This window comes from Melospiza georgiana, chromosome Z, assembly GCF_028018845.1.
Source record: "Melospiza georgiana isolate bMelGeo1 chromosome Z, bMelGeo1.pri, whole genome shotgun sequence".
NCBI classification, from domain to species: Eukaryota; Metazoa; Chordata; class Aves; order Passeriformes; family Passerellidae; genus Melospiza; species Melospiza georgiana.
Window position 1 is genome coordinate 14373372 of NC_080465.1, and position 24008 is coordinate 14397379.

Sequence of the window (24008 nt, forward strand, 5' to 3'; positions counted from 1 at the left end):
CCTGCCCTCCCCTCAGGAGAGGGCGGTACAGAGCCGCGCCGGGCGCCTCCTGGGAGAGAAGCGGGCGCAGCCGGAGGGCGTCCGGAGGGGACGGCGGGCACCGCGGGGCAGGCACGGCGGGGAAAGGGCTCCTGCGGCTCTGAGGGGGGCGGGAGCCGGCCCAGGGAGGGAGAGCGGCCTGGGCCTGTGGTCCTTGAGGGAGATGGGCGGGCATGGGAAGGCACTCGGGCGTTCCTGGGGAGCTCTCTAGCGGGGCTGAGGAGCTTGAGCAGTAGCTCCAAGCTACGGCGGGAAGTGTCTTTGTACCTCCCTGAAATTACATCAAAATGGAGGAAGTGCTGCGCTATACTTCCTGCACGCGCTCCTATTTTGCCACTCCCTCCGCCCCCAAAAGACCAAACCCAAACGCCATTTATGCCCGTTCAAATCTGTTGCTGAAATTTATACATACATGCTTCCATTCAAGCAGAATTAGGGGAACTTGCTCAAAATGTGTGAGTACGTGTCCCTGGAAGAACAGTGGCTTTATATTGCTGCACTGGTCAAAGCAGGAAAGCAGAGTCGGGTGAATGTATTTACTCATTCCTGAGCCTGCTTTTGTTCAGCTGTGTAAATAGACCAGGACTTGCAGGTGGGCTCAGGCTGTCAGCTGGACAGTGTTACTGCTGAGATCTGCTGTAAAACTTGATATCCTGGACTACTGAGTTTGATGTTATTTCAGTAATTTGAAATAATTCAGACTGCAGGTCAACATTACATTAGGGAAAAAATACAGTGTTTTTGCTTGCTTCAGAAATTATACTGGATGCAGCTGTTTAAGGCATTAGTGTGACAGCACTGCTGCTGGAAGTACTGTAGCCCGAAGTACTTGATGGTCCCTTATCTCCAGTTCACTTGCTTACATCTGCAACCTATACTGGGAAAAATTATTTTGAATTTGGACAAGAATCAGATTGATACTGTGTAAGTATGCAACCCACTCTTTATTTGTAAAACTGAAAGTGTTCCCAAATGATTTTTGAATCTCCCTGCTGTGGGAGAGGTGCTTGAGTGTTTCTTGTCTGCAAGAGAGTTCCTGTTAGAGGTGGCTGCTTGAACTACACTGAAGGTGGCACCTGGTTGTTCTTCAAATGGCCAAAGTCATTCTTAATGTGTGGTTGATGGAGCTGGCAGCTGGGGAGCTAGTACTGTATCTGCTCCAGCTGCTCCTTTCCATCCAGATTAACCACACCCTGAAATAAGGAAATGGAAATAAAGCAGAACCAATTCTGATGAGAGCAGCTTAATCATATAAAGACAGCCAGGTTTGCTCCCTGTTTACATAAGACATGGGAAAGAAAAATAATTACTTAAGTATTAAGAAATAAGTTCTTAAGTAGATCTGAAATAGCTTTGATGTCATAAGGCTTGTGAAAAACGCTAATCACTTGTTTTTAAAATTCTAAAAGTTTAATAGTAATAAAATGGTTATAAAAAATAGCAATACAATTAGACTAATAATAATTTGAACAATTTGAATTAGTACAATATGAGACAATAGAAACAAAGAGTTAGGGACGTCCGGGTACCTTTCTCCGGGCAGCAGGAGCAAGAAGAAAGGACACCCATTAACAAAGGATTAACCCTTAAAAACAATAGCCTTTCCATATTCATACACTTCATACATGATGCATAAATTACATTCAAACAAGGGATTCTGTCTGGTCATCGTCAGCTTCTTCCTCAGAATCCTAACAGCGCCTTCAAGGTGGGAAGAAGTTCATTTCTTCTGATAAGAGGGCAATAAATTCTTTTTCTCTGAAAGATTTAGATGTCTGGTGGCTGCTTTCTCACTGCAAGTCCTTTCTTTTAAAAAAGTATCCTACATAGCATAGTTTCTATTTTAACATTTTTTTTATAACCTAAAACTATAATTTACACAGTACTTAAGGGAATTAATACAACATTACTTTCTAACACCACACATATACTTTCTAACACCACAACATTACTTTCTAACACCACACATATAATATTCATTTTAATATTTGAGAAAAGCCAATCATAAAATGCATGCATTTTTCACAAGGCTTAAATTTTGAGTTCTTCATTTTAAGAAATATAAAATCCAGTTGTAGCTATTTAGCATACTGTTAGCACTTTGGAATGAATATAACACATGGTTTGGGGAAGGAAAATATATTTTTAGCAGGTGACTATGTAGGAGTAGTTTTGTTATTGTTATAATAAGTTTATGGAACTACCAGGAATCAAAATTCTGGCTGTTCAAGGAGCTAGTCAGTAGAATCCTCTATGAAACTGCCCTTTTGGACAAGAGGTGACATACTCTTAAGGACACCTTCCATAGAGTACAAGAGCTAGTACTCCCCAGTCACAAGAAATTGTGTAAGGAAGGCAAGAAATCAGCATGGATGAGTCAAACAAAAAGGCAAGAAGGACATGCAGAGGCAGTGGAAGCAGGGGACAGGTATCTAGGAAGGGTATCGGAAATCTTGATTGTGTAGGAATGCCAGGGGGCATCTGGAGCTGAACTTGACAAGGAGTGTGAAGAATAACAAGAAGGGTGTCTATCGGTATGTTACTTTGACAGAAGAGGTCAAAGGAAGCATACACACACATACCACTGTGGGAAATGCAAGGCTGGCAAATGGGTAGCAATGGCTGAGAAGGCTGAGGTACTCAACAACCTTTTTGCCTCAGTCTTCAATGGCAAACCAGCTCTCTTTCCACACCCTTAGCGTGGATGGACAGCATCATGGAGACCAGAGTAGCAAAGTGTTTCCCACTATAAGTGAAGGCCTAGTGGTAGGATTGCATCTGTGAAAAATGCCATCCTGGGGTCCCAGTGTCATGATAAAGGAGCCATCCTACAGTGACACATGACATCTGACAGATTTGCCTCTTGCCACTGATCAGCACTGGTCATGGGTGTGCTCTGACTGAAATATTTCCTATGGTCTGTAAATGTGAGTGTTCATCTAGCCCTACCTCAGAGACAAATTGGAGAGTTAAACTTGTCCCTAAATTGGAGCATTGTCCACCACAGGACAAAATCCAGTTGGCAGCCTATTACTAGCCATAATTTTTGGTATCCTTATGAAAGACCTAGACAGTCATGAACTGGAAGAGCAGAATCTTTCCCTGAACTTGGATCCAGCTGCATCCAGTGTTCTCAGTTCCTCAGTAGAAGAAAGTCCCTGATACACATGAACAGATCCAGTGTAGAGTCACCAAGATAATGAAGAAAAACCAAGAGAGAAATGGCTTTCTTCAGTATCCAGAAACAAAAGCTATTGTTTCTGCTGCCATCTTTAGCTGCTTACAAGGACAGTGCTAAGGACACTGCTTATAAGGACAGAGGATGGAACTCACCTCATCTGAGGGGAATGCATGGTAAGAGATGATAACTGTTGTTTGCTAAACAGTGTTTTCCAATGGCGCATGGAGAGTCCTGAGATTTCCTCCTGCCAAACTATGTCAAGGTCAGATATTAGAACAGGTTGCCTAAAGACATTGTGAAATCTTTATCTTTCAAGGTAATACAGCTTCACATGTCTGCAATCTGATCTGTGCTTCCACTCTTAAAATTAGTTTCCTTGGACTCTCGTTGACATTCCTCTTCTTTTTTCCTCATGTCCCTTTAATTTTTCATTTAGCAGTCTCCTTAATACTACAAGATAATGGGTAAGAGATACAGGTCAGATGTGTGTATATGCTAAGCAGGCTTGACCAGCGAGTATCCCTCTTGTGGAAGAAGTTGGTTGTGCATGTTGCAAGCCGGAGCTTGTTCCACGATGAAACTACCCTTGTTATAGTATGGAAGTCCAGGAGGGGCCTTCAGAGAGATCTCTGGTGCTTGAAAGCACCAGCTTGAAGTTTGTCACTTCCCTTCCAAGTTCACTTAGTCAATATGCTGCAAGACACGTGTACACTGCAAGGGGGTGTTTACCGTTTGTAGAAATCTATGCTTTTAAGTACTCAAAAGTTTTATTTGGCAGCTGTAAAATCAAGCAGATTTAACATTTCTCTCTGTGAGGCAGTGACAGGCCTGTTGCTGCAAATCTAAGAAGTGAAACTGGGCTATAGGATATTTCTACAGCAAATCTAAGAAGTGAAATTGGGCTATAGGATATTTCTACATCAGTAAATGCAAAATTTCATCAGAAATTTTGCATTTACTGATGTTACAACATGTGTTTGTCCTGTATCAACATTTAAGTAAGGCAGAAGTTAAAAAAGTGCCTAAAAGAAGTTTAGGGTGCTATGCAGTGACTGGGAAAGCACAGCTGGCCCTTTAAGTAGCTTCAGCTTATTTTTGTCAGCCCACATCTGCTGCTGTGCTGTATAGAACCACAGAACTGCTAAAATTAGAAAAAGACCTTTAAGATCATCAAGTCCAACCTAGCACCACCATGTTCACCAGTAAATGAATGTAGTTTGTCCATGTAATAGACGTGTCCTCAAGTGCCATATGTACATGTTTTTTAACACTTCCAGGTATGGTGATCCCACCAGTTCCCTGGACAGCATGTCCCAATGCTTTACAGGCCTTTCTGTGAAGAATATTTTCATAGCACCTATATTAAATCTCCCTTGGCTCAGCTTGAGCTCATTTCCTCTCATCCTTTCACTTATTACTTGGAGACTGACCCCCACATGGCTACAGCCTCCTTTCAGATATTTGTAGAGTGATAAGGTCTTACTTTTTGTGCAGTTTCTGAGGGCTGAGTGCAGCTGGACCTATTTCTGTGATGGTGTTGACTTCCCTTTTCACTTCCTTGTGTAAATTTGCTCCTTTGAACCTCTGTTGGAATTGCAACCTGATAACAAAGTGCCGGGTGGTACAATCATTTAGCAGAGTGAAAACTAGTTGCCTTCAATCTTTGACCTTCTCTCAAGATTTGATAGTATTGCATAAGTGTGGTTGCAGCTTTATTGTTTCATAATGCAGTGTCATGCTTGTGTGGATATTTGCAGTATGGTCTCTGCCAAAAGTAGCATGGGAGTGGTTTGCCTTTACTTTGTTCTTACTACAGGGAAAAAAAAATACAATTGAAAAATTATAGGAACTAAGCCAGAGGGGAACAATGGGTAGCTTTTGCTAAAGCTTGTAAGAACATAGGATTTGAGGCCCTATTCACTCCCAGGCAATATGTAACCCTTGTATGTGTATGGGAAGTCCTGAGGGAGCCTCTGGATTGTTACTCCCTTGGCAGTATCTACTGCCAAGAAATCCTTCTATGTTAGTTTGGGGGGCTTTTTGTGTGTTGGTTTCTTTTGTTTGTTTGTTTGGGGTTTTTTTTTTGTTGGTTTTTTGTTTTTAAAGCTTTTGTCCCTTATGCTGGTTACTGACTGGCACTTTGTTTTGAAATGCTGCAGATTAATAAATTAGATCTGGGGAAAGAAAATAGATAAGATGATGATTACCAGAAAATGCTGGTAATTGTTGCTGTTGTGGTGATGGGTGAATTTCTCCTCAGAACCAATCTACAAACTAATTATGTGTGAGATACACTTTACTTAGACCGAGAAAAATCACACCCTTTTCTTCCAATGTGTAACTGCTTCAGAATGGAGATAAAAGGAGAAGTACCACAATCACATCTGCAAATCATGACTGTCAGGAAGATGAGCTGTTAAGCTAACCCAAAATTTGAATTGAACTCATGTAACTGACAGGTTTCTAAAAGGATTTTATCCACAAGGTTAGATTTGGGCAAGTCCAGGCTGGAAAACTATACCACACCAATCAGGAATAACAGCTGAGGTTACTTAAGAAAGGTAAACTTTTCTGATTTGACTCATGCTTTCTTGAAAGCTTTTACTGCTTTTCTGCTTTAATGTGATGATTCCCTGATTTTGAGTATCACCATTAGCTCTTCAGTCTGTTGAAATTATTTCAACTTTCTCAAACTTGTCTGTCTTCTTTTCTAGTTGCTCGTATGTATTATGGTATTCCAGTTTTCACCTCTTCCTTCTCTTCCGTTTTCCCCTGAATTGTGAACCTCTTTACTCATGCTGATTTTGTGGACTGAGCTATGATTACCTGTGTGAAGGTGCTTTGCTTTCACTTTCCTCTCTGCTGCAGTTTGCAGCAACTGCAGTGTCTGAACACACGTGGGATCCTTGCTTTATTACATATATTCTTAGTGCAAAAAGGCAAGACTTCCCAATCCATTACTTCTTTCCTTGATAGTCTTTATTATTTGATAACTTGATGGGCTACACCCCAGGGCAAGGGGAGTTTCAAGGACATCAGAATAAATGCTGTCTAGGACTTCAATTTCAGCAAAAGCTTTGATGGTTCTTTTGTAAGAAAAACAAGCAGAAATGCATCACCTATTTTTAAAGGCATCTTCTTATCACTCTCTGGGCTAAGTTCTTTCTAATTTGAGAAAGTTGATTCTCAAGTTGTCATAGCAGTCTCTTTACTGTAATGATTATAATGGTCTGTGAAACGCTTTATACAGAAAACACACAGAAGTGAAACAAAGAGTTTTAAATCTAACACCAAAAAGTTGTTAAAGGAACATTCCTCATAACAGTTGAGTCAAAATTTGGAACATGTTGGGAATTTATTTGCAGACACATGTTCAAAGAAACAACAAATTTCAGGCATTCACATACACTATAACATCCAAGATTTTTTATAGATACTCCAAAAATCTGCATCTGCATTTATTGCATCGTGGTATATGTGTTTTGTTTTCTTTTAAGTACTTTCAAAGCATTTAATCTTTGTTTAATGGATAACCCAAGTTTTTATCCAGCTAAACAGTGCTTTATTAAATTTACTGTCCTGGTTAGACAATTCCTGTTGATTAAGTTTTCTAGGGTGTACTCAACTATGAAGTGGCTCCTTACTGCACCTCCAATGGGTTAATCAAGTTTTCTGGGATGTATAGACCTTTGACTCCGTATCTTTCTTGTTCTATGACTTCTAATTAATCTCTATTTATTTGATAGCCATTGAATAAGTCTTTATTGAATTCTTTTCTTAAACTATTGATTAGGTTCTCCAAGCCATATGGGTCCATGGAGTTCCTTCCTGCAGTTACAGTGAGGTGATTTCTCAGGGTTTTCTATTGATACTCAGCCAACACAGATCTAAATCAAAACCAGCTAAAATCACAGTCAAACTTTAACTAATTAAATGTAATTCATTACAAAATTTTTTAAAAACCACAAAACCCCTGGTTAACTAAGATATAATTAACTGTCAAAAGAAATGTATTATTCAAACCTACTGACATTGAAAATGAGAGGAATAGTGGATTTGTCTTTACAAACAAGCTGTGGGCCTTCTGGTAGATAAAACTAGCTCTGGAAGATAAAAGAAACAATGGGAAGGATTCCACTAATTGAATAATGGAAAAAGATACTTGCTTTTACAAATAAACTTTAGATTTGCTGATAAACAAAATTAGACATTAATAGGTGAAAGAAACAATGGGGAAGAAAAACCCCTAAATTCCATAAGAATTAAAAATTAAAAGGGAGGGTTATACATTAGAGGGAAATCTTTGGGAAATCTTCAGGATCAGGTGTGTCGGTGAGTCTGTACCTCTCAAGTACCTCAGCCAATGGGGAAAGAGAGAAGGGAAATGTGGCTGGGAAATTAGGATAAAAAGGAGGCTGTGTCCTCCAAAAATTTGAGAGAGATCCTGGGTGAATGCCCCATGGCCTCTCTCTTTATTTGAATAAAGCCAGAAAGGACTCTTCTGTCTCCTTTTTGGACATGTTATAAATAATGAGAAAGCCAAACTAATAATGATAGCGAAAGATTTTATTTTTGCTACCAAAAATGCGGTCCTCGGTAGCCACAGCCAAAGAGACAGTGTTGAGCCCCGGATCAGCGCTAGGTACACCTGGATCCGACCTCTATCGCATTGGATATCCCTCTGTTAAGGAATGCTGTCTCCCTCGGGGCTGTTTTATACAGTTTTTTACTGCCTGAGGCAGAGGTGCCCCAATTTCTTTTGTCACCCTGCCTATGTGTGAAGTTTCTTTTCACTGTGCAGGGTTGGACAATCGGTGTTTCTTGGGAGGTGGCCGGTCCTGATCATGGCAGAAGAAGTTGGGTGTTTAGATGTATGTTCTTGATGGCTTCGGTTATCTTGATTGATGATACTTATCAAGTACTGATCACCCTTGGGTGTTCGTGGGTGGTTCCAGGAGACGCCCATCTCCACACCAGCCATGTCCTTCTGCTTGCAGAGGAGGCATTCTTTCCTGCTGCTACCAGGAGTTTTGTTACTTCTTTGTGGTAATCTGTCTCTGGGCTGTCCGTGGTCTGAGGCTCATTGGATTTTTGTTATATGTATAATTTATTTTACAATTTTTATTTTATACATTTTCCACGCAAGCATTAGTTACTTCACATCACATATTACAGACATAAACCTCTGGTGTTTGTGGATTAATTTTCCTAACAAAAACCAGGTAGTGTTACAGTTTACAAGAGCAGGTTACTGTTCTTGGAACTGGTATTGTGACTATTACATACTTAGTCCAGTAAAATTTAGGTGGAACCCACAAGTGTTGTATCACTGCTGTTTATCCTTTGGAGTTATTTTATATGCTTGCTTGAGCAATGTAGTCCTTACCACTTCTTATGATTTTATATCTATCTTGGTTTGTTAACCTGGAAATTAGCTTGTAGATCCATTAATCAAGCATGTGTCTGTATTGTTTTCGGTTTGGTTTGTTTTTTGTTTTTTGTTTTTTTTTGTGACCTACAGGAAAGTCTCCTAGCCTTCAAGTGGCTATAATGATGTCATTTCAGTAGGAAAAAAAGAGAAATAGTAGGCAGAAAATTTGTCCTGTTTCCAAAATTAGGCCTAAATATAAAAAAAAAAATAGGGTTTAGTGAAATTAGTGTCTCAGTATTGTTCCTAAGCAGGATCATTGCTCTGCAGAAAAAACCCCAGGTATTCCAAAAAGTAGAGATGTTTGATAGGAAGGTGAGGATTTGTGTGAATAGGAGATCTGAGAGTGGAAGCACCCAAAGAAACAACAGAAGAGAGACAGAAATGGCCAGTACTGATGGCACGTAGATTTGCAGATTGTCCTGTACTCAGACGTGAAGACTCAAGCTACTAAGATAGGATAGTGGAAAAGTAAAAAACAGGGCTGGTGCCTTGGAGGCGTACAGACAAAAGAGACAAAAAGCAAGGATTCAGTATTGATGATTCTCAAACATGGGACAGGATGGAAAACAAAGCATTTCTGAATCACTGTTGGCTTCCCGGGGGTATAAATGGCCCATCAGTGAATGGCTGCCAGGCTCCCCATTCCTTTGTCCCTGGTCATTTCTGATTTGAGCACTTGGGTACCTATCTGAATACAGGGCACCCAGGTGGGACAAATCCATCCCAGTGCCTCTGAGTTTAAGCTAGTGGGTGGGATCAGTTGTGTGTTTTTCTGAACTCACCTTTTGGTCCTGTAAACATGTTTTCTTGTTTTGCTTTGTTGTTGCTGCAGCATCGTGGTATCTTTTGTTACAGCCAAATGCTATTGATACCAAAGCAAATGCATAAAGCAGCAGATACAAATGCTGGCCCACTTACCTACTGTGGGATGCTTTGATTTTGATGATACTTGATTTTTGAAAAGTAATTTCCCCAGCACACACTTCTGGTGCAGGAAATGTTCACTGGCGTTTTGTTTCTTTGTCATTGTGGAACACGGAATATCTCTGTTTCATCACAAAAAGTTGTCGACTGCTGGTTAGTTTCTGGATTTCATGACAGACTTTTATCTAAATAGTGGAGAGCTTGCCCTGTTCTCCCTGATCCTTGCATGTGCATCTTTAAACACGTTTTGCTTTTTTTTCTCAGATCCTTGGTACTAATTAGCACTTCTGTCTCTATGGGTTTTGTAGTTGAACACGTCGCTATATATTGGTTTTTTAGACTTTTCACTATTCGTATTGTTATAGGTAAAAATCGATAAAGCTAAATTAAAAATAATAACGAAAGATTTTATTTTCACGACTGAAAATATGGTCTTCAATAGCCACAATCAAAAGGACAGCGTTGAGCCTGGGATCGGTGCTTCGGTCTGGCTTCCATCACATCATCGGACCCCCTCTGCTCACAAATGCTGTCCCTGTCCCAGCTGGCTTTATACAGGTTTTTTTTCTCCCGAGGCAGAGGTTCTTCTTTTCGTTACTCTGCATATGCATGAAGTGTCCTTTCTCTGTGCAGGGCTGGACAGTGCTGTTTCTGGGAAGCAATGAGTGTTGATGGGGAACTCAGTATTCAAATGTATGTTCTTGAGGACTCTGGCAGTCTTGATTGGAGATACTTATCAAGTGCTCATAGCTCTTGGGTGTTCTGGGATAGTCTTGGGAAAGGCTTATCTCTGCACAGCCAATGGCAATGTTCTTTCGATTGCTAATTAGGGTTTCTTTCTCTGCTGCCATCTGGAGTTTTGCAATTTCTGTGTGGCAATCTGCCCCTGACTGTCCGTGGTCTTAGGCTTCTTGGGTTTTTTTACATGCACAATTTTATTTACAACTTTATTTCATGTATATCTCATATATGCACAAATTATCTCATACTACGTATTACAGTACAAAAAGAACAAAAGCTGAAGACAGTCCCCTGCACAGAGTTTTCTCCCTTGCTACATACTTCATTGCAACATAGTGCGGGCAAAATGCCAAAATTTGCTATTGTTTCTTAAGGTGGCTCACAGATAGAGGCTTAGCCATGCAAACTCTCCTTGTGCTGAGAACAGGCAACATGTCAGGGCACACACCATGAGTGGCAAACGGATTTGCTGTGTTAAAGTATGAACTGAGCAATGAAATGGACATTAATTTTTAATTAGGTATTTCTGCACAGAGGTAGAACTCTTTAGAGTTTCAGGGCTGGATGGGACAAATGTAATTTGAAGAAACTCCTCTTGTGATGGATAGTCTTGTCTCCTGACTGCAGTATTTTGTGAGTTCTAGAACAGTAGGTTTTATGCATTTAGCATTGCATTCTTGACAACGTGCCTCTGCAACTGACTGGGCACTGAACTGGGGGGGTTTGAAGGATTGATCTTAATGGGAAGAAGGTGAATCACAGTGGGTGTGCCTTATGGTATGTTTACTTCTAGGGGAGTGTACTGAGGGCAGTACCTACAGCCCTCAGCAGGCATTTACATCTTTTATAAGTGTGTGTGACTGAACGAGTCCAGCCTGTGACTGAGCGGACGCAGAAGGTCATTGACTTGTCAGCAGAAGACCCAGTTTTTGCCTGCCTGCTCCAAGTACAAGCTTCTCTTTCTTTGTTCTTGTTGATTCACATGGGTGTAAGAAGGGAGGAGGAGATCTGAGGATAGAATTAATGCAAGTAATTTGTTTGTTTCTGTCGTGCATGGAAAATATTGGTAGTAATGTGCTTCCAATTCCAAGGTCTAAGCTTTGCAGTTGGAGAAGCGTTTTCTTTCAATATGATGAATGTCACAGAAAGAGGTCTTACTTACCTTTGTTTTTCTCATTTGCACTTTGGTTCAAGCTTGTAAAAGTTTAGGTTAATGGGTAACCAGGGGAAATAGGCATAAGTTTTTAATTTTATTTTCTAAAGGGATTTTTTTCCTCCTAGAAAAGTAGATTTTCCTTCTTTAGTATCTTTATAGTGGGAGTTGCACATTTTGCTGGAGTTACTTGCTTCCAGAGGTCTCTCTTGCAGAGAGGTCTGACAGGTCAGAGGAAGATCTGGGTTGCTGATGCAATATGGAGACTTTTCTGACATTTTCTTAATCTGGTGATATTACCACAGAGACGAGCAGAGGCTTTCTTGTGTGATAGCTCATTATTGAGATAGGTGTTTTGCCTAATGAAATCTAAACCAGCCCCACGAGCAGCCCAGCACTGTTGGGCATTGCTTTGACAGGTGTGCTTTGTCTGTGTTTGTACATAGGATGGTGATTGCCAAGGCATGGGCTCTGAAGAGGCATTTTGATGGTTTTCCCAAAACCAGTGACTTCGACCTGAAAAAGATAGAGCTACCAAATCTAAAGGATGGAGGTGAGCAGAGTGCTGCTTGCTATTACTAATTTTTCTGGAGGTTATATGATTACTGATGTGTGGTTGTGGAGCTATAAAACTGCATGTTTCTCTTTAAAATTTGAAAAATTGCTGGCTTGTCATACACCTTAAGGGAGAAGGACAATCGCTGAAGAAGTGTACTGATGGGGTTGTTGGTTTCAAAGACACCTTGTCTTCTGATGATTGAATTCTAAGTCCATCACGCAGCAATCAGGGCCTACCTTTCACAGTTTCTGCTACCTGATCACACTTGCTGCCTGATGACAAAGACATTGGAATGTGTTTGCAAATGGAGAAAATCACCATGAAGAAGTGATGTGGCCTCAAAACCAACAAACACAAGAAGACAATTTAATGCAGAGAGAGATGTGGACTGTGACTCAGAACCAATGAAATAACTGTATTAAGTTCCTAGCATGTTTTACTAGTAAAATGTTTTTATTTACTTTAATTTTCAAAATCCTTTGGAAAAAGGTGGAGAACATGATACCCTATAGGAGTTGGTTTTCAGTGGAGTTTTTCTGATGCTGATGGAGAAAACATTGAGGATAGTGTTAGAGGAGAGCAGAGTGACTGCGCTGGGAATGAGCCTGCAGCTGAAAGACCTCAGGGCTGGAGTCAGTGAGGGGTGATCTTTTATTTCAAGAAGAAAGATGGTAAGATTTCTGCCTGCATTCAAAATATTTTTTTGTTATTCCTTATCTTATTTTATAGTTGCAACAAGAAGAGATATTGAATATAAATAGAAAAAAAAAAAGACAGTTTTTATTCCTGTGTTTCTCTGTTTGGAGGAGATTAAGGAATATGATAACTTATCATCATATCAATAGCAAGAGCTGTTGGTAAAAGAACGAACTTTGATTTTTGGTTTCACATGGACATTTGTACTGTATTTCTTTGAGACTCATCCCACCATTTGTCAGTTACAGAATTTGCCACACTTTAAAAGGTGTGTAGAAGGAATTGTCCAGAAGGATATTGAAGTACCAATTATGTTTACAACTGAAATATTTGAAAATTGATTTATTCTTACATTTACAAATACACTTAAAAAATTCATGCGTGTGGCTATTTAAGAACATGGAGTATTTTTTTCCTTCATATTTTAATCCCTAAAGCAAAAAGAGGCATAAGTTCACACTACAGTGACACTTGGAAAGGCGATGCTATGTTACATGGCTTTTCTGCTCACTCTTCAGTAATGGGAAGGTACTTAACATCTGAGTACATTTCCAGCTAGACCCCTGCAGCACAGGCAAAGAAAAATTTTAGCAGGTGGAGATGAACCGCTAAAAGTGCTGTGGAAATGAGAAGTTTAAAACATGTTTAACAACAGTCTTTCCCAAGAACTAGTGTTGTTAGAGAGTCAAGTGGATTAGGCTATTTAGAAAAGAGAAACTAATGCTTTCTCTTTAAGGCAGACAATTAGTTTGTGTTTGACCTGTGCCACCCTCTTCTGGCTGAATCATGGGATGACATTTTACAAATATCGAAATTAAATGAGAATTTTTTTTAGGAATTCTGGCTGCTTCACTCTTCTGTAGAGAAAGGAGATAGATGCAAAATTGCAAGATTGAAAATTAGATAGTTTGCTAAAGCTACACTGGGGAAATTTTCTTTTTCCACAGCATACCAATAACCCAAAACTAAAGAATGTCGTACTTGTTTCTGGTAGGTTTTTCCTGAACAAAGAAGGGATAAGGGGGACTTTGAGCAGTCCGGAGTTCATATCAATTTAGTTTGAAGATTGGCTGGTGGAAACTATTTTCTACTGCACTGATAATATCCAGGAATTTCTTTGTCTTTTGTTGCAGAGTTGCTGCTTGAATCAGTGTTTCTCAGTGTTGATCCCTACATGAGGTATACCTTTTTGTCCTTTCTGAGTTTCTGGATAAAATATCTCATTTGAATTGCCATTTATACCTCAAAACAGCAGTGGGCAGCACCCACTGCTGTTATCAGTATCCCAGTGCCTTTGTGTTCTGTTTCAAAAATGTATGTGGATTACAAGACTTACTATATGGAACTGTGCCAGATTTAACTAGATGTTGGGGTAACATTTCTGCTGCCCTAGACTTTTCTTGGAATCAGCTGTTGTTCCTTGTCATGTTCCTGCTTAATTTAACTTAGCAAACTTGTACTTAAGGACACACATTTTAAGTTGGACATTGCTGATATACCCAATAGGGGGTAGTTGAAGCACAGGGAGACTGGGTAGTTTGAAGAGGCATTGTGGACACTAAATTCAGAGATAGTTCTCTGGGTCTCACGCTTCTTGTACAGATGGACCATGCTGTGAAGATTATTGCTGTCATCCCGCTAGCATTCCTGCCCAGGATGCCCAAGTAGCTGGCTCTGAGAAGCATTGGTCATGTTGTTACAATGACAAGCTAGTTGATACCTGTTAACAACAGATACTCTTTGGGTCGAACAGTTGCTACTGCTTCCTAGTGTGTCTGGAACGTTACTAAAGTTTCACACGGTAAGCTCTGTTTGCCTGTGTTGCAGACCTTACAGTCGAAGGGACATGAAGGAGGGTGACATAATGATAGGCACGCAGGTTGCCAGGTAAGACCTTCAGTTCCTGTTATCAATGTGCATGGCAGATCAGAACAGGAGTGTGCTGACACTCCAGACATCTGCAGCCTATGTTACCCCTCCTTGACTTGAGTCTACATACTTCTGCTACTGATGTTCTTACCACTAAGTGGTTGGAATGTGTTTTTCCTCTAAGAATCTCTTTTGCTTTTCTGGAGAGCATATATACCTGTGATAAAATCTCTATGTTGTTTCTGGTGATAATGTCTTCAAAGGCAATTTTTACAAGTATAAAGGACCAATCATTGTACATGGCACATTTTGACCATCACATTTTAAAACGTGATGTGTTAGTAGCTGCATGTCTGCAACCATGCATGCTGTCTACTCCATCTGAAAATATCTCTGCATCACAGCTCGAGCCAAAGGGTTATTTAACCTTAAATCCATCCTTTTCCCAAGCTTCCCAGATACATTATGGTAATGTATCTGCAGATATTTCCCTCTGTCGGTTTGTTCCTGCTGTGCTGCCTGTAAGCTGCTGCCAAGGAACATCTGTGGCCTTTGACTCTTGCATTTCTCTGCAGAAACATTGAGAGCTGGGATAAATTAACAACCAAGTCTGATGAACAGAAGGTCAACTGCTTCTAATGATTCTAAGCTGCTTATCTACCCCTTTCCAACGGTTTTCTTGTTGAGCTAAGAAAGTGGAATTTTCATTTGGCACAGAGATGCTAATATGGATATCTCCCTGATTTTAGATATGCTTTTTATCTGGTTTCATTACCCCAAGAGGTTCCATCTTCAGGATCTTCAATTTTTAAATGAGGTGCAGGTTGTCTGAGAACAGACAGCCTATCAGCAACTCCTTGCTGTTCCATGCTTTAATCCCAACATCCTCTTTCCTGCATTCTAACTCACAGAAGCCTGGTCTGATCTCAAACCAACCTGGTGCTAATCAAAGAAACAATTGGCACTTGTGTGTGAAAATTTGGTTTATTATGGGCAGGGCTAAATCTAAAATCATCTTTCCAGTATTGCCCTCATGATAAGAGCTTTTAGACATTTCAGGAAAAACACTTAACACCTATAGCATCAGCAGGTGTGGATTAAAAATCATGATGTGAAATATTTCTTTTCTGAATCACAGGAAGAATGGAAGAGCCAGTATTGATTTGTTTCTGACAGGATGTGATTTTGGTTTTGCTTTTTTGTGTTTTTTTTTTTTTTTAATTTTACTTTATTTTACTTTTTAAACAGGGTAGTAGAAAGCAAAAATCCTGCTTTCACAGTGGGGACCTTTGTCGTGGCTGGCAGGGGCTGGAGAACTCATTTTATCTCTGATGGGAAAGACCTACAACTTCTTCCTTCCAATTGGCCGGAATCGCTCCCCAAATCTCTAGCTCTTGGAACAGTTGGCATGCCAGGGTAAGTTTGGAGATGAAAGGGCAACTATCCCCTGGATTTTGGTGCACAGGAGGTTTCTTCCTGTTTGTATTGACCTTTGTCTTGTTCTACCAGCATACTGCCTATTCATGCTGCTAAAAAAGGCGTGCTTCTGGATACTCTGTGCCTGTATAAGGCATGAAGTTTATCCCATCCTCAACATCAGAGGAGATTTGCCTTGGAGATTATTGTGCCTCTCCTTGAGGAGCTGTAATAGGTCAGAAAGAGGATCCAGGAAGAGCTGGAAAGAATCTAGTTCAGTCTGTGTTAAACTCAGTGGAAAGTCTCAAACTTCACTGGCACGTGGACTAGACTGCTTTTACTGATTGTGCTCTGTTGCTCTCACTGTATTTCCAGAATCAACCCCAAAACGCAAAAGACAGATGTTGTATCATGCAGCAAAATAGATGTTCTTTAAATTGCTCTGCAGCAGACAAAAGTGCTGTGCTTTGGAATCTGTATATACTATTTGAATCTGTCAGTCATCTGCTTGCATTTCTTACTTCATTCTCTGTAATTTTTATGGGACTTTGGGAGTCCTAATGATCTGGAAGGCTTTCAAAATTACTGTAACATTGTGTGTGGTGGAGAACTTCTCAGATTTCATTTTAAGATCGGTCAAGATGCATGTTTTTTCTAGATGTCTTATAGAGGAATTCAGTTAGCTCTTTCAGTTGAGACCAGGTGGGAAGCTCTGAGCTTGAATTTAGAAATTAGAAGACTTCTCTGGGATTCTGGACCAGTCGATGAGCTACTTTAGTAGTTCCTACAGATTACTAATGCACTGGTGAGGCCTGAAGTACAGTTTCCAAAATGACGAAGAAAGACTTTGAGTTGCTGGAACATATCCAGAGAAGAGTGACAGAGCTGATGAAAGACCTGGAGCACAAGTCTCATGAGAAGTAGCTAAAGGATCATGGGACTTGTTGAGCGTGCCACTTATTGGCAGGCTCAAGGAGACCTTACTCTTCTCTACAACTACCTGAATGAGGTTGTAGCCAAATGGGGGTGACTCTCTTCTTGCAGGTAAGTGACAGGACAACAGGAAATGGCCTTAAGCTGCATTAAGGGATGTTCAGGTTGGACATCAGGAAGAATTTCTTCACAGAAGAGATTGTCAAGCATTGAAACAGACTGTCCAGGGAAGTGATGGATTCACTGTCCCTGAAGGTACTCCAGAAACAACTGGATGTGGCGCTTAGAGCTAAGCTAGTTGACAAGGTGATAATTGGTCAAAGGTTGGACTCAGTGATCTTGGAGGTCTTTTCCAACCTTAATGATTCTGTTTCACCCAGTAGCCATAGCACAGTAGTCCTCTGGAGCAGTGAGCCCATCAGCAAGCTTTTTATATTTTTCTGCCCGCTTTGATTTGTGATGAGTATAATTTAATCTAGTAGATACCAGTTGGCAACTGACCTCTGTCTACGTTGGATTTCCTATCTCTTCCAGTATGTAAGTGAGTTGTCACAGAGTTATCTGTGATTTTCCTTCAGACTAATGAGAACAACGAAAGCTGTTTTCACCTTAGAGAGATTTCTGCCTCAGCAATCTCTTTCCCAGCAATCCTCTTTCTGGGATGGCTGTGAAAAAGCCAAATTAAGAAGGTTGGATTAAGTTTTGGATTTCACAATATAGGAAAACTTAATCTTGTGCTGGTAGTGACTATATTTTTGATCTGTGTGGTAAAGTCATGTGTGTGTCTGTCATCTTTTATTCCTCACTGAACATTCTTTCATTTTCTTTGCAGCCTCACTGCATATTTTGGTCTGCTGGAGGTCTGTAAGATGAAACCAGGAGAGACAGTCCTGGTTAATGCTGCAGCTGGTGCTGTGGGCTCTGTGGTGGGGCAGCTTGCTAAAATTGGGGTGAGTGGCTTGAACTGCTCATACTTGCTGCTGAGAAGACATAGCTGTTAAACAGGGCGACAGGGCCATGAATGATCATAGAACAAGCATCCCTGAAGGCATGCCTACACAAGGGTCTTGAGATGGAAAAGCTCCTGAGTACATAGCAAATCTAGCTGGATGCTTCAGGAGCTCAAATACTGATAACAGCCTTACTTAAAGAGTGCACCCTTCAACTAGCACACTGAGTGTCGGCCTCTGTTGTCAGGGGATATTTATAAATGTTTTTCTCCTTTCCTTGCAGGGCTGCAAAGTGGTTGGCTGTGCTGGCTCAGATGACAAGGTTGCCTATCTGAAAAAAATAGGCTTTGATGAAGCCTTTAATTACAAAACTGTTAAATCTCTGGATGAAGCACTGCGTAAAGCCTCTCCTGATGGCTATGACTGTTTCTTTGACAATGTAAGTTCAGAGAGAAGGCCTTTCCTTGAGCATCTGTCATTTTCTTTAAACTGCAGCAGGAACTCAATATTGTAATCATCTAATTGAAGTCTACACCAGGATTTCAAAGTGGAGATCCATTTAATCAAGCAATGGTGTCTGTAGGAACTTACTGCTTTTCTGTTCCCTTCCGACACATATTTCTGCAGCTGACTTGAGCAGTAACAGAAAGGACAGAACCGAAAAGGCAACGCTGGATTGTTGACAGTGTTTGTAAATGGAGAGAGAGGTTTTACTTCACTCCCTGAAAAGTCTGGCACATTTTGGGAAGTGACAGTCACAGTAACATGAAACTGATCCAGTCCATTACTGGCCCCACCTTTGACCACAGGCAGTTCTCTGCCGTTGCTGAAAGGGGAGTGAGTGTGGATGGTTCCACATTATGTGGTCATGGGGGCTGCCTTGGTACCTGAAACAAAACAGTAGCAAGGCCCACTTGCACATCTACTGGAGCAGCCCTAAGAAAGTTTCTGACATCTTCCAAATATAGCTGGAATTAATGGGGACAATGTACTGTTCTTGATAGGTGTTGAATGTGAACATCTTGTTTTGAAGGCTAAGAAAATTTAACAGTATGGATGCAGTTAAATTGTGTCTTTCAGTTCACTTTCAAGATAAAGAGCTACACCTGTCTCTTTTGTTTTCCTACTACAGTTAACATGTCTCATACCTGATAAAAAATATATCTGGCCACAGGGGTATTAGCTAGTATACTGGCTTAAACCCCCTGGCTAACTGCCTGGTTTAAAAGAAACCATCTTTAGCATGTCTTTCAGAAGTGCTTCTGCCAATCCTGGGATGAGGGCCATGGTGTTTTGTTCTCTGGCAATTGAAAGGAGTGTTTGGTGTCAGGGCACAGTGCTTGTCTCTGTGGCAGGAGCTAAGGTCTTAAATAGGTTTTATGGTCTTGTCCATTCCCTTCATTTTTACTTCTAACTTTTGTGCAGAGCTCCACACAGCAGTATATTTTCTCTAACAGCTTTTCACTATTAAAAGTTTCTTTTCACAGCACATCCCTATTTTGGAGATGAGAACAATAAAGTAAAAAGTTTGCATCACCATGATATAAAGATGTAAAATTGCATAGTGGTGTGTGGGAAAAGCAGAGTTGGTGCTTCTTAGCACTCTTAGGAGGAGGGATCTATGTGCTAGTCCTGCCTGATGCTTCCAAACCAAGATTCATGAAGCAGATTTGGAATTAAAACTAATTCCATACATTCATAACTCATTTTTAGAAGAGTGAGATTGAGTCCTCATTGGTCTGTGTAAATCCAAGGGTTTCTGCAGCCACCAAGTCTTTGGGGTAGTGGAAGTTGCTTCCCCCGATTGAACCTCTTGGTGCAACAATGCAATGTTGGCAGATTTTGGCAGCCAGTGCTGAACACTGGATTGTCTCTAATGCTGCACATGCTCTGGTTCTTGTAGGTGGGTGGAGAATTTGCCAGTGTTGCTATCAACCAAATGAGAAAATATGGAAGGATTGCAGTCTGTGGCGCAATCTCTCAGTACAATGACTCTGTGCCTCAGAAAGGTGAGGGTCTTTATTGTATCTAAAGTGATTTTGTCTTTGGTGATGGCAGAAATACATAATGATAGTCTACTGTTTACTTCCCTGGGCCATTTGAGTGTATGTATGTGTATACATTTGGGTAACTAGCTACTGCTGTGGGACATGTGAGACACTGGGACCATGCTCCTTGTGTGTACATGCCCTCATCCACCTTTACACACACTGTCTGATGAACATCAGCTGATTAGGAATTAAGGAGTGGCTAAGATACTTAAAACAGGACTCCACATGGCCCTATGCAGATATAGATCAGCAGGTGTGATGTCATGATGCCATTTATACAGTAGTATGTACTTTAAGATTAGATAATGGTTTTCCTTCACGTTTTTAGCTGATGCAGCTTAAGCTTTCCGGGTTGGTTTTCTTTTTCCAGTAAGATTTCAGCTACTAATAAAATTGCTGAGAAATGTGGCTGAATGAATATTCATTTTCAATAGCATTAAATTTCCAGATTTGCGTTCTAAAATGAATTGAAGGACTGTATTCTCTTTGGTGGCTGACTGGCTTTGGACTGTCAGATCACTTTAAAAACATGGAACAGGCTTTTGGTAATGACGAGGCTATCAGACATTTTTGTGACTGAGGAAACTGTTTTTCTAGAGTTTATAACTCAGATCCTGAGAGTTAGAGAGAGCATGAGAGCCTGTCAGGCTATCAAACAAGCTGTTAAAACAGTGTTTTTGAGATTCAGCTTAAGTCTGTCAGGTGAAGCTGAGGCTACTTTATTTCTGAATGAAATAAATTCTGTTTTCAGAATTGTTTAGTTCCACAGCTTTAGGGATCAGGCCTTTGTCTCCCTAGGTGGCTGTCCATGAATCTTCAGTCTTTTGTGCTGGAAATTCTCTTTGGAAAATCTGTCTGTTGCTTCTGGCTGAAAGGAAGTGATTCAGTGGTCTTTACTGGCTAAAAGCTCACTTTATGCATCAGGACTTATTCTGAATGAAACTGATATTGCAGGTGGCTTGCTGGTTCTTTTCTCTTGCAGGGCCTTATGTGCAGCTTCCCATGATTTTCAAAGAGCTTCAAATGGAAGGGTTTCTTGTGACGCGATGGAACAACCGCCGGGAGGAAGGTCTGCAGGCCCTGCTGAAGTGGGTCATGGAGGTAAGGAAGGAAGGGGCAGCTGTTTGTAAGGTGTATACTCACACTGCAGGGTCCATCTCTCCAAGAGGTCTCTTGACATAGCTGTTTAGGTGAGGTCACAGCATAATGCTTTCCTTCTCCCTGCCTTGATCCTTGAGACTCTTGGGGACACTTAAACTATAGTAGATATGCCTGGTCCATTCTGTTTTGTTGAGATGTGTGATATCAGCTTGTAGACTCAGATATAATCCAGAATACATATAGGCTTTGAAGAAGCATGCTTCCAGAATAATGCAAAAATACTTATCTGATAATGAAGATTTTCACAGTTAGCGTAAATTGCTGTATCTCTCATTCAGTCATTTGTAGTATGAGCCAGGGTTTCCATTGTAGTATTGTGCTGAAGTTACTGGCAAGAATGAATTTATAGTATTAGGAGCTGGGCTTTAAAGGGATTTAATAGGGAATTTCTTGTATTTTATTTTTCTAAGTGGAGGCTGAGTTAGTAACCGAGTTCATGGCTGTGAGAAGTTTGTGAGGGAGACCAGTAAAGGCTAAGAGGCTCTAGCTTTTACAAACATGAGGTTTTGGGATGGATCAGATTTTGATCATTGCAATTCCATACTTCTGTATGGGTAGAGACAGGCCTGGTTTTGGGTAAACGATCCCCTACCTGTCAGTTGTTTGGGGACCAAGTAGCAATAAATCTTTTACCTCCTGTTATGACTCCAGGTAAAAGGTTTTACAACAAAAATAGATCTTCACAAGAGTCCACCTGGTTTTGCAGTTATCCTGTGCATGCCAGCTTGCATGTTTCAAATGAAATATATATGCTGGAGAAAATGTTGCTGCAGTTTATTCTGTTTTGGTGGATGAAAATTCAGCAATTTTCTTTCTTACTTTTGACAGGGGAAGATGAAGTACCATGAACAAGTCACTGAAGGATTTGAGAAAATGCCAATGGCTTTTATAGGAATGTTAAAAGGAGAAAATCTTGGAAAAGCTGTTGTAAAAGTGTGAAGATCAGATATTCCTGGGAGACTGGCGCAGCAGAATGTGATTCTGTCACATTCTGAATGCTTTTAATTCACTTGTCAAATCATGTGATCAGTATGTTTCAATCATTTTGCTAGATGTTTGTTGATGGTAACTTCTGTTAATAATTTGACTAATAAGTCTAAGTATATTCCAGTTGCTTTGCTTATGAAGAAATTGAGACTTGCTTCCCAGAGCTACACAAAACAAAGTGCCTTAAAATTGCTGAAAATCAGACCTGTAGCAGATTTGATAATAGCTTGAACTTTTCTATGAGCAGGCTTGTAGAAAGGAAAATCAATTTGAAAAGCTTTGCTAACTGATGGCACATTTAATTCTTACCCATTGATTTGGCCCAGAACTTTGCAAGGGGGATTTTTTTTAACCCATATCAAGGAGCGGAGAGCAAACTAAGCTAACAACAGCTGGGGATTCCAGCTTCACCTCTAGCTGGCTTTTTAATAATTTTTTTCATTAAACAGTGTAGCTATCTCAGTTATTCTGAGAATATGGAAAGGAAAAATAAATATCCTAATGTATACTTGCCTTATCTTATAGTTATATTTGTGCAATACTATCACTTCTTTATGGTTAACACAGAAGAGCTAAAATAGTACAAGGACTTGTTTATCCCAGCAGATCTCAATGCAGGTGATATGGGTAGATTACTAATTTTCTTGGGAAACTTGTCATTGGTGTCCAAGCTTGGAGCTGAGTTTGCCATAGTGTTTACCCTGGCTCTCCTGGAAGGTGAGATGAATATGATGGCCCTACTGTGTTAAATTGGTGTTCAGCACACACAATGTAGCAAATGAAGGAGATAACAGAGATTAGCAACTGTAGATATCTTAGATGTTCTGAAAATGAACAAGGACCTGTTACTATGGGATTCATAGAGGCACTGAAGGTGATTGTGATCCATTTTCAGTCACTGTGGAGGACTTCTTCATTAGTTTGAAGGTTTCATTACTGATCCGTGAAGAGAGATCCCAAGCAGTCATATTATCTTTGCAAGTGCCAGGATTAGATGCTCTGTATGTCAACAAAAAGAGACCACTTACTTAAGATGTAGATTGACAATACTTGCTGAGTGGACTTAACAAAACACACCCTGAAATGCAGATCAGCTGGCCACTGGGGAAATAATGAACCTTGGCACAAGTGGGTAAGAGGTTCTGGTAGCTTCATTGTGTTTTCTGAGGAGAATGAATTGACAGTTTGAGTGAGTTCCAGTGCTGTGGTTTTACACTGACCACTGAGGAAGATCTGTGGACTAATACCATAGCACATCACATAAAGTGGTAAACCAAAAAAGGGAACTTCTTGTCAGTAGGCTTCAGATGCACGGACTAGAGGTGTGCTGTTGTGTGGTAGCTCTTTGTTGAGGAATTTTGCACAGCAAGCATAAGGTGTTAAGCAGTTAAACCATGACTCTAGAAATAACTATATGTATAAATGAAGAGCTATTTAGCCAACAAATTATGAAGCCTGCAACTGTTTACATTTAAGATAAAATAAACTCTTCCTCTTGCTCTCCAAGGGCAAAACCTTGGTAAGAATGAACTAGGTGAGTTTGAGAAACTTGGAAACACCTCAGGAGATAGTGGAGATGGACATCCACCTGAAATGCAGTTTTTCTTCCTACAGTCCAGGTTGATAGACAGACAAGGTGAGGGAGGCATGGGAACTGCATGAAGTTCTATTTCTACCTGCAGCTGATGAACACAAGCTTGTGCCAGAGGGCTTGCAATTCCTAAAATAGTGAATTAAATCCAGTGAATTAAAGATCTCTTGTTTCAAGTAAAGTGATGATTAGGAAATGAACTAAGAACAGCCACATGGAGTTCCTGTCCCGTGGTCAGAGTTGTAGAAAGATTTGTCAGTTAGAATAATCCTGGCTCAGCCTGCTTCCTCCTAAAATATTGATCTGTACATTCCCCTTGCTGTGTG

At 40.5% G+C, this 24008-nt stretch overlaps 1 protein-coding gene across 1 annotated transcript; it reads left to right on the top strand.

Moving 5' to 3' along the window:
- The first annotated feature begins 20 nt into the window (after positions 1-20).
- On the top strand, positions 21-22619 carry PTGR1 (prostaglandin reductase 1). The gene is made up of 10 exons (XM_058043976.1): positions 21-111; positions 11916-12022; positions 13858-13903; positions 14552-14611; positions 15842-16009; positions 17775-17892; positions 18176-18331; positions 19796-19901; positions 20926-21044; positions 21933-22619. Exons 2-10 carry the CDS (start codon positions 11917-11919, stop codon positions 22041-22043), a joined length of 990 nt encoding a protein of 329 aa, XP_057899959.1. The 5' UTR covers positions 21-111; position 11916; the 3' UTR covers positions 22044-22619.
- Positions 22620-24008: the final 1389 nt, after the last annotated feature.

Bases quoted from the DNA above. Each gene is read 5' to 3' on its own strand.
- PTGR1 (XM_058043976.1), top strand. From the start codon at position 11,917: ATGGTGATTGCCAAGGCATGGGCTCTGAAGAGGCATTTTGATGGTTTT. The intron at 13,904-14,551 runs GTATACCTTTTT...CCTGTGTTGCAG, and splicing joins AGTGTTGATCCCTACATGAG to ACCTTACAGTCGAAGGGACA. The intron at 16,010-17,774 runs GTAAGTTTGGAG...TTTTCTTTGCAG, and splicing joins GGAACAGTTGGCATGCCAGG to CCTCACTGCATATTTTGGTC.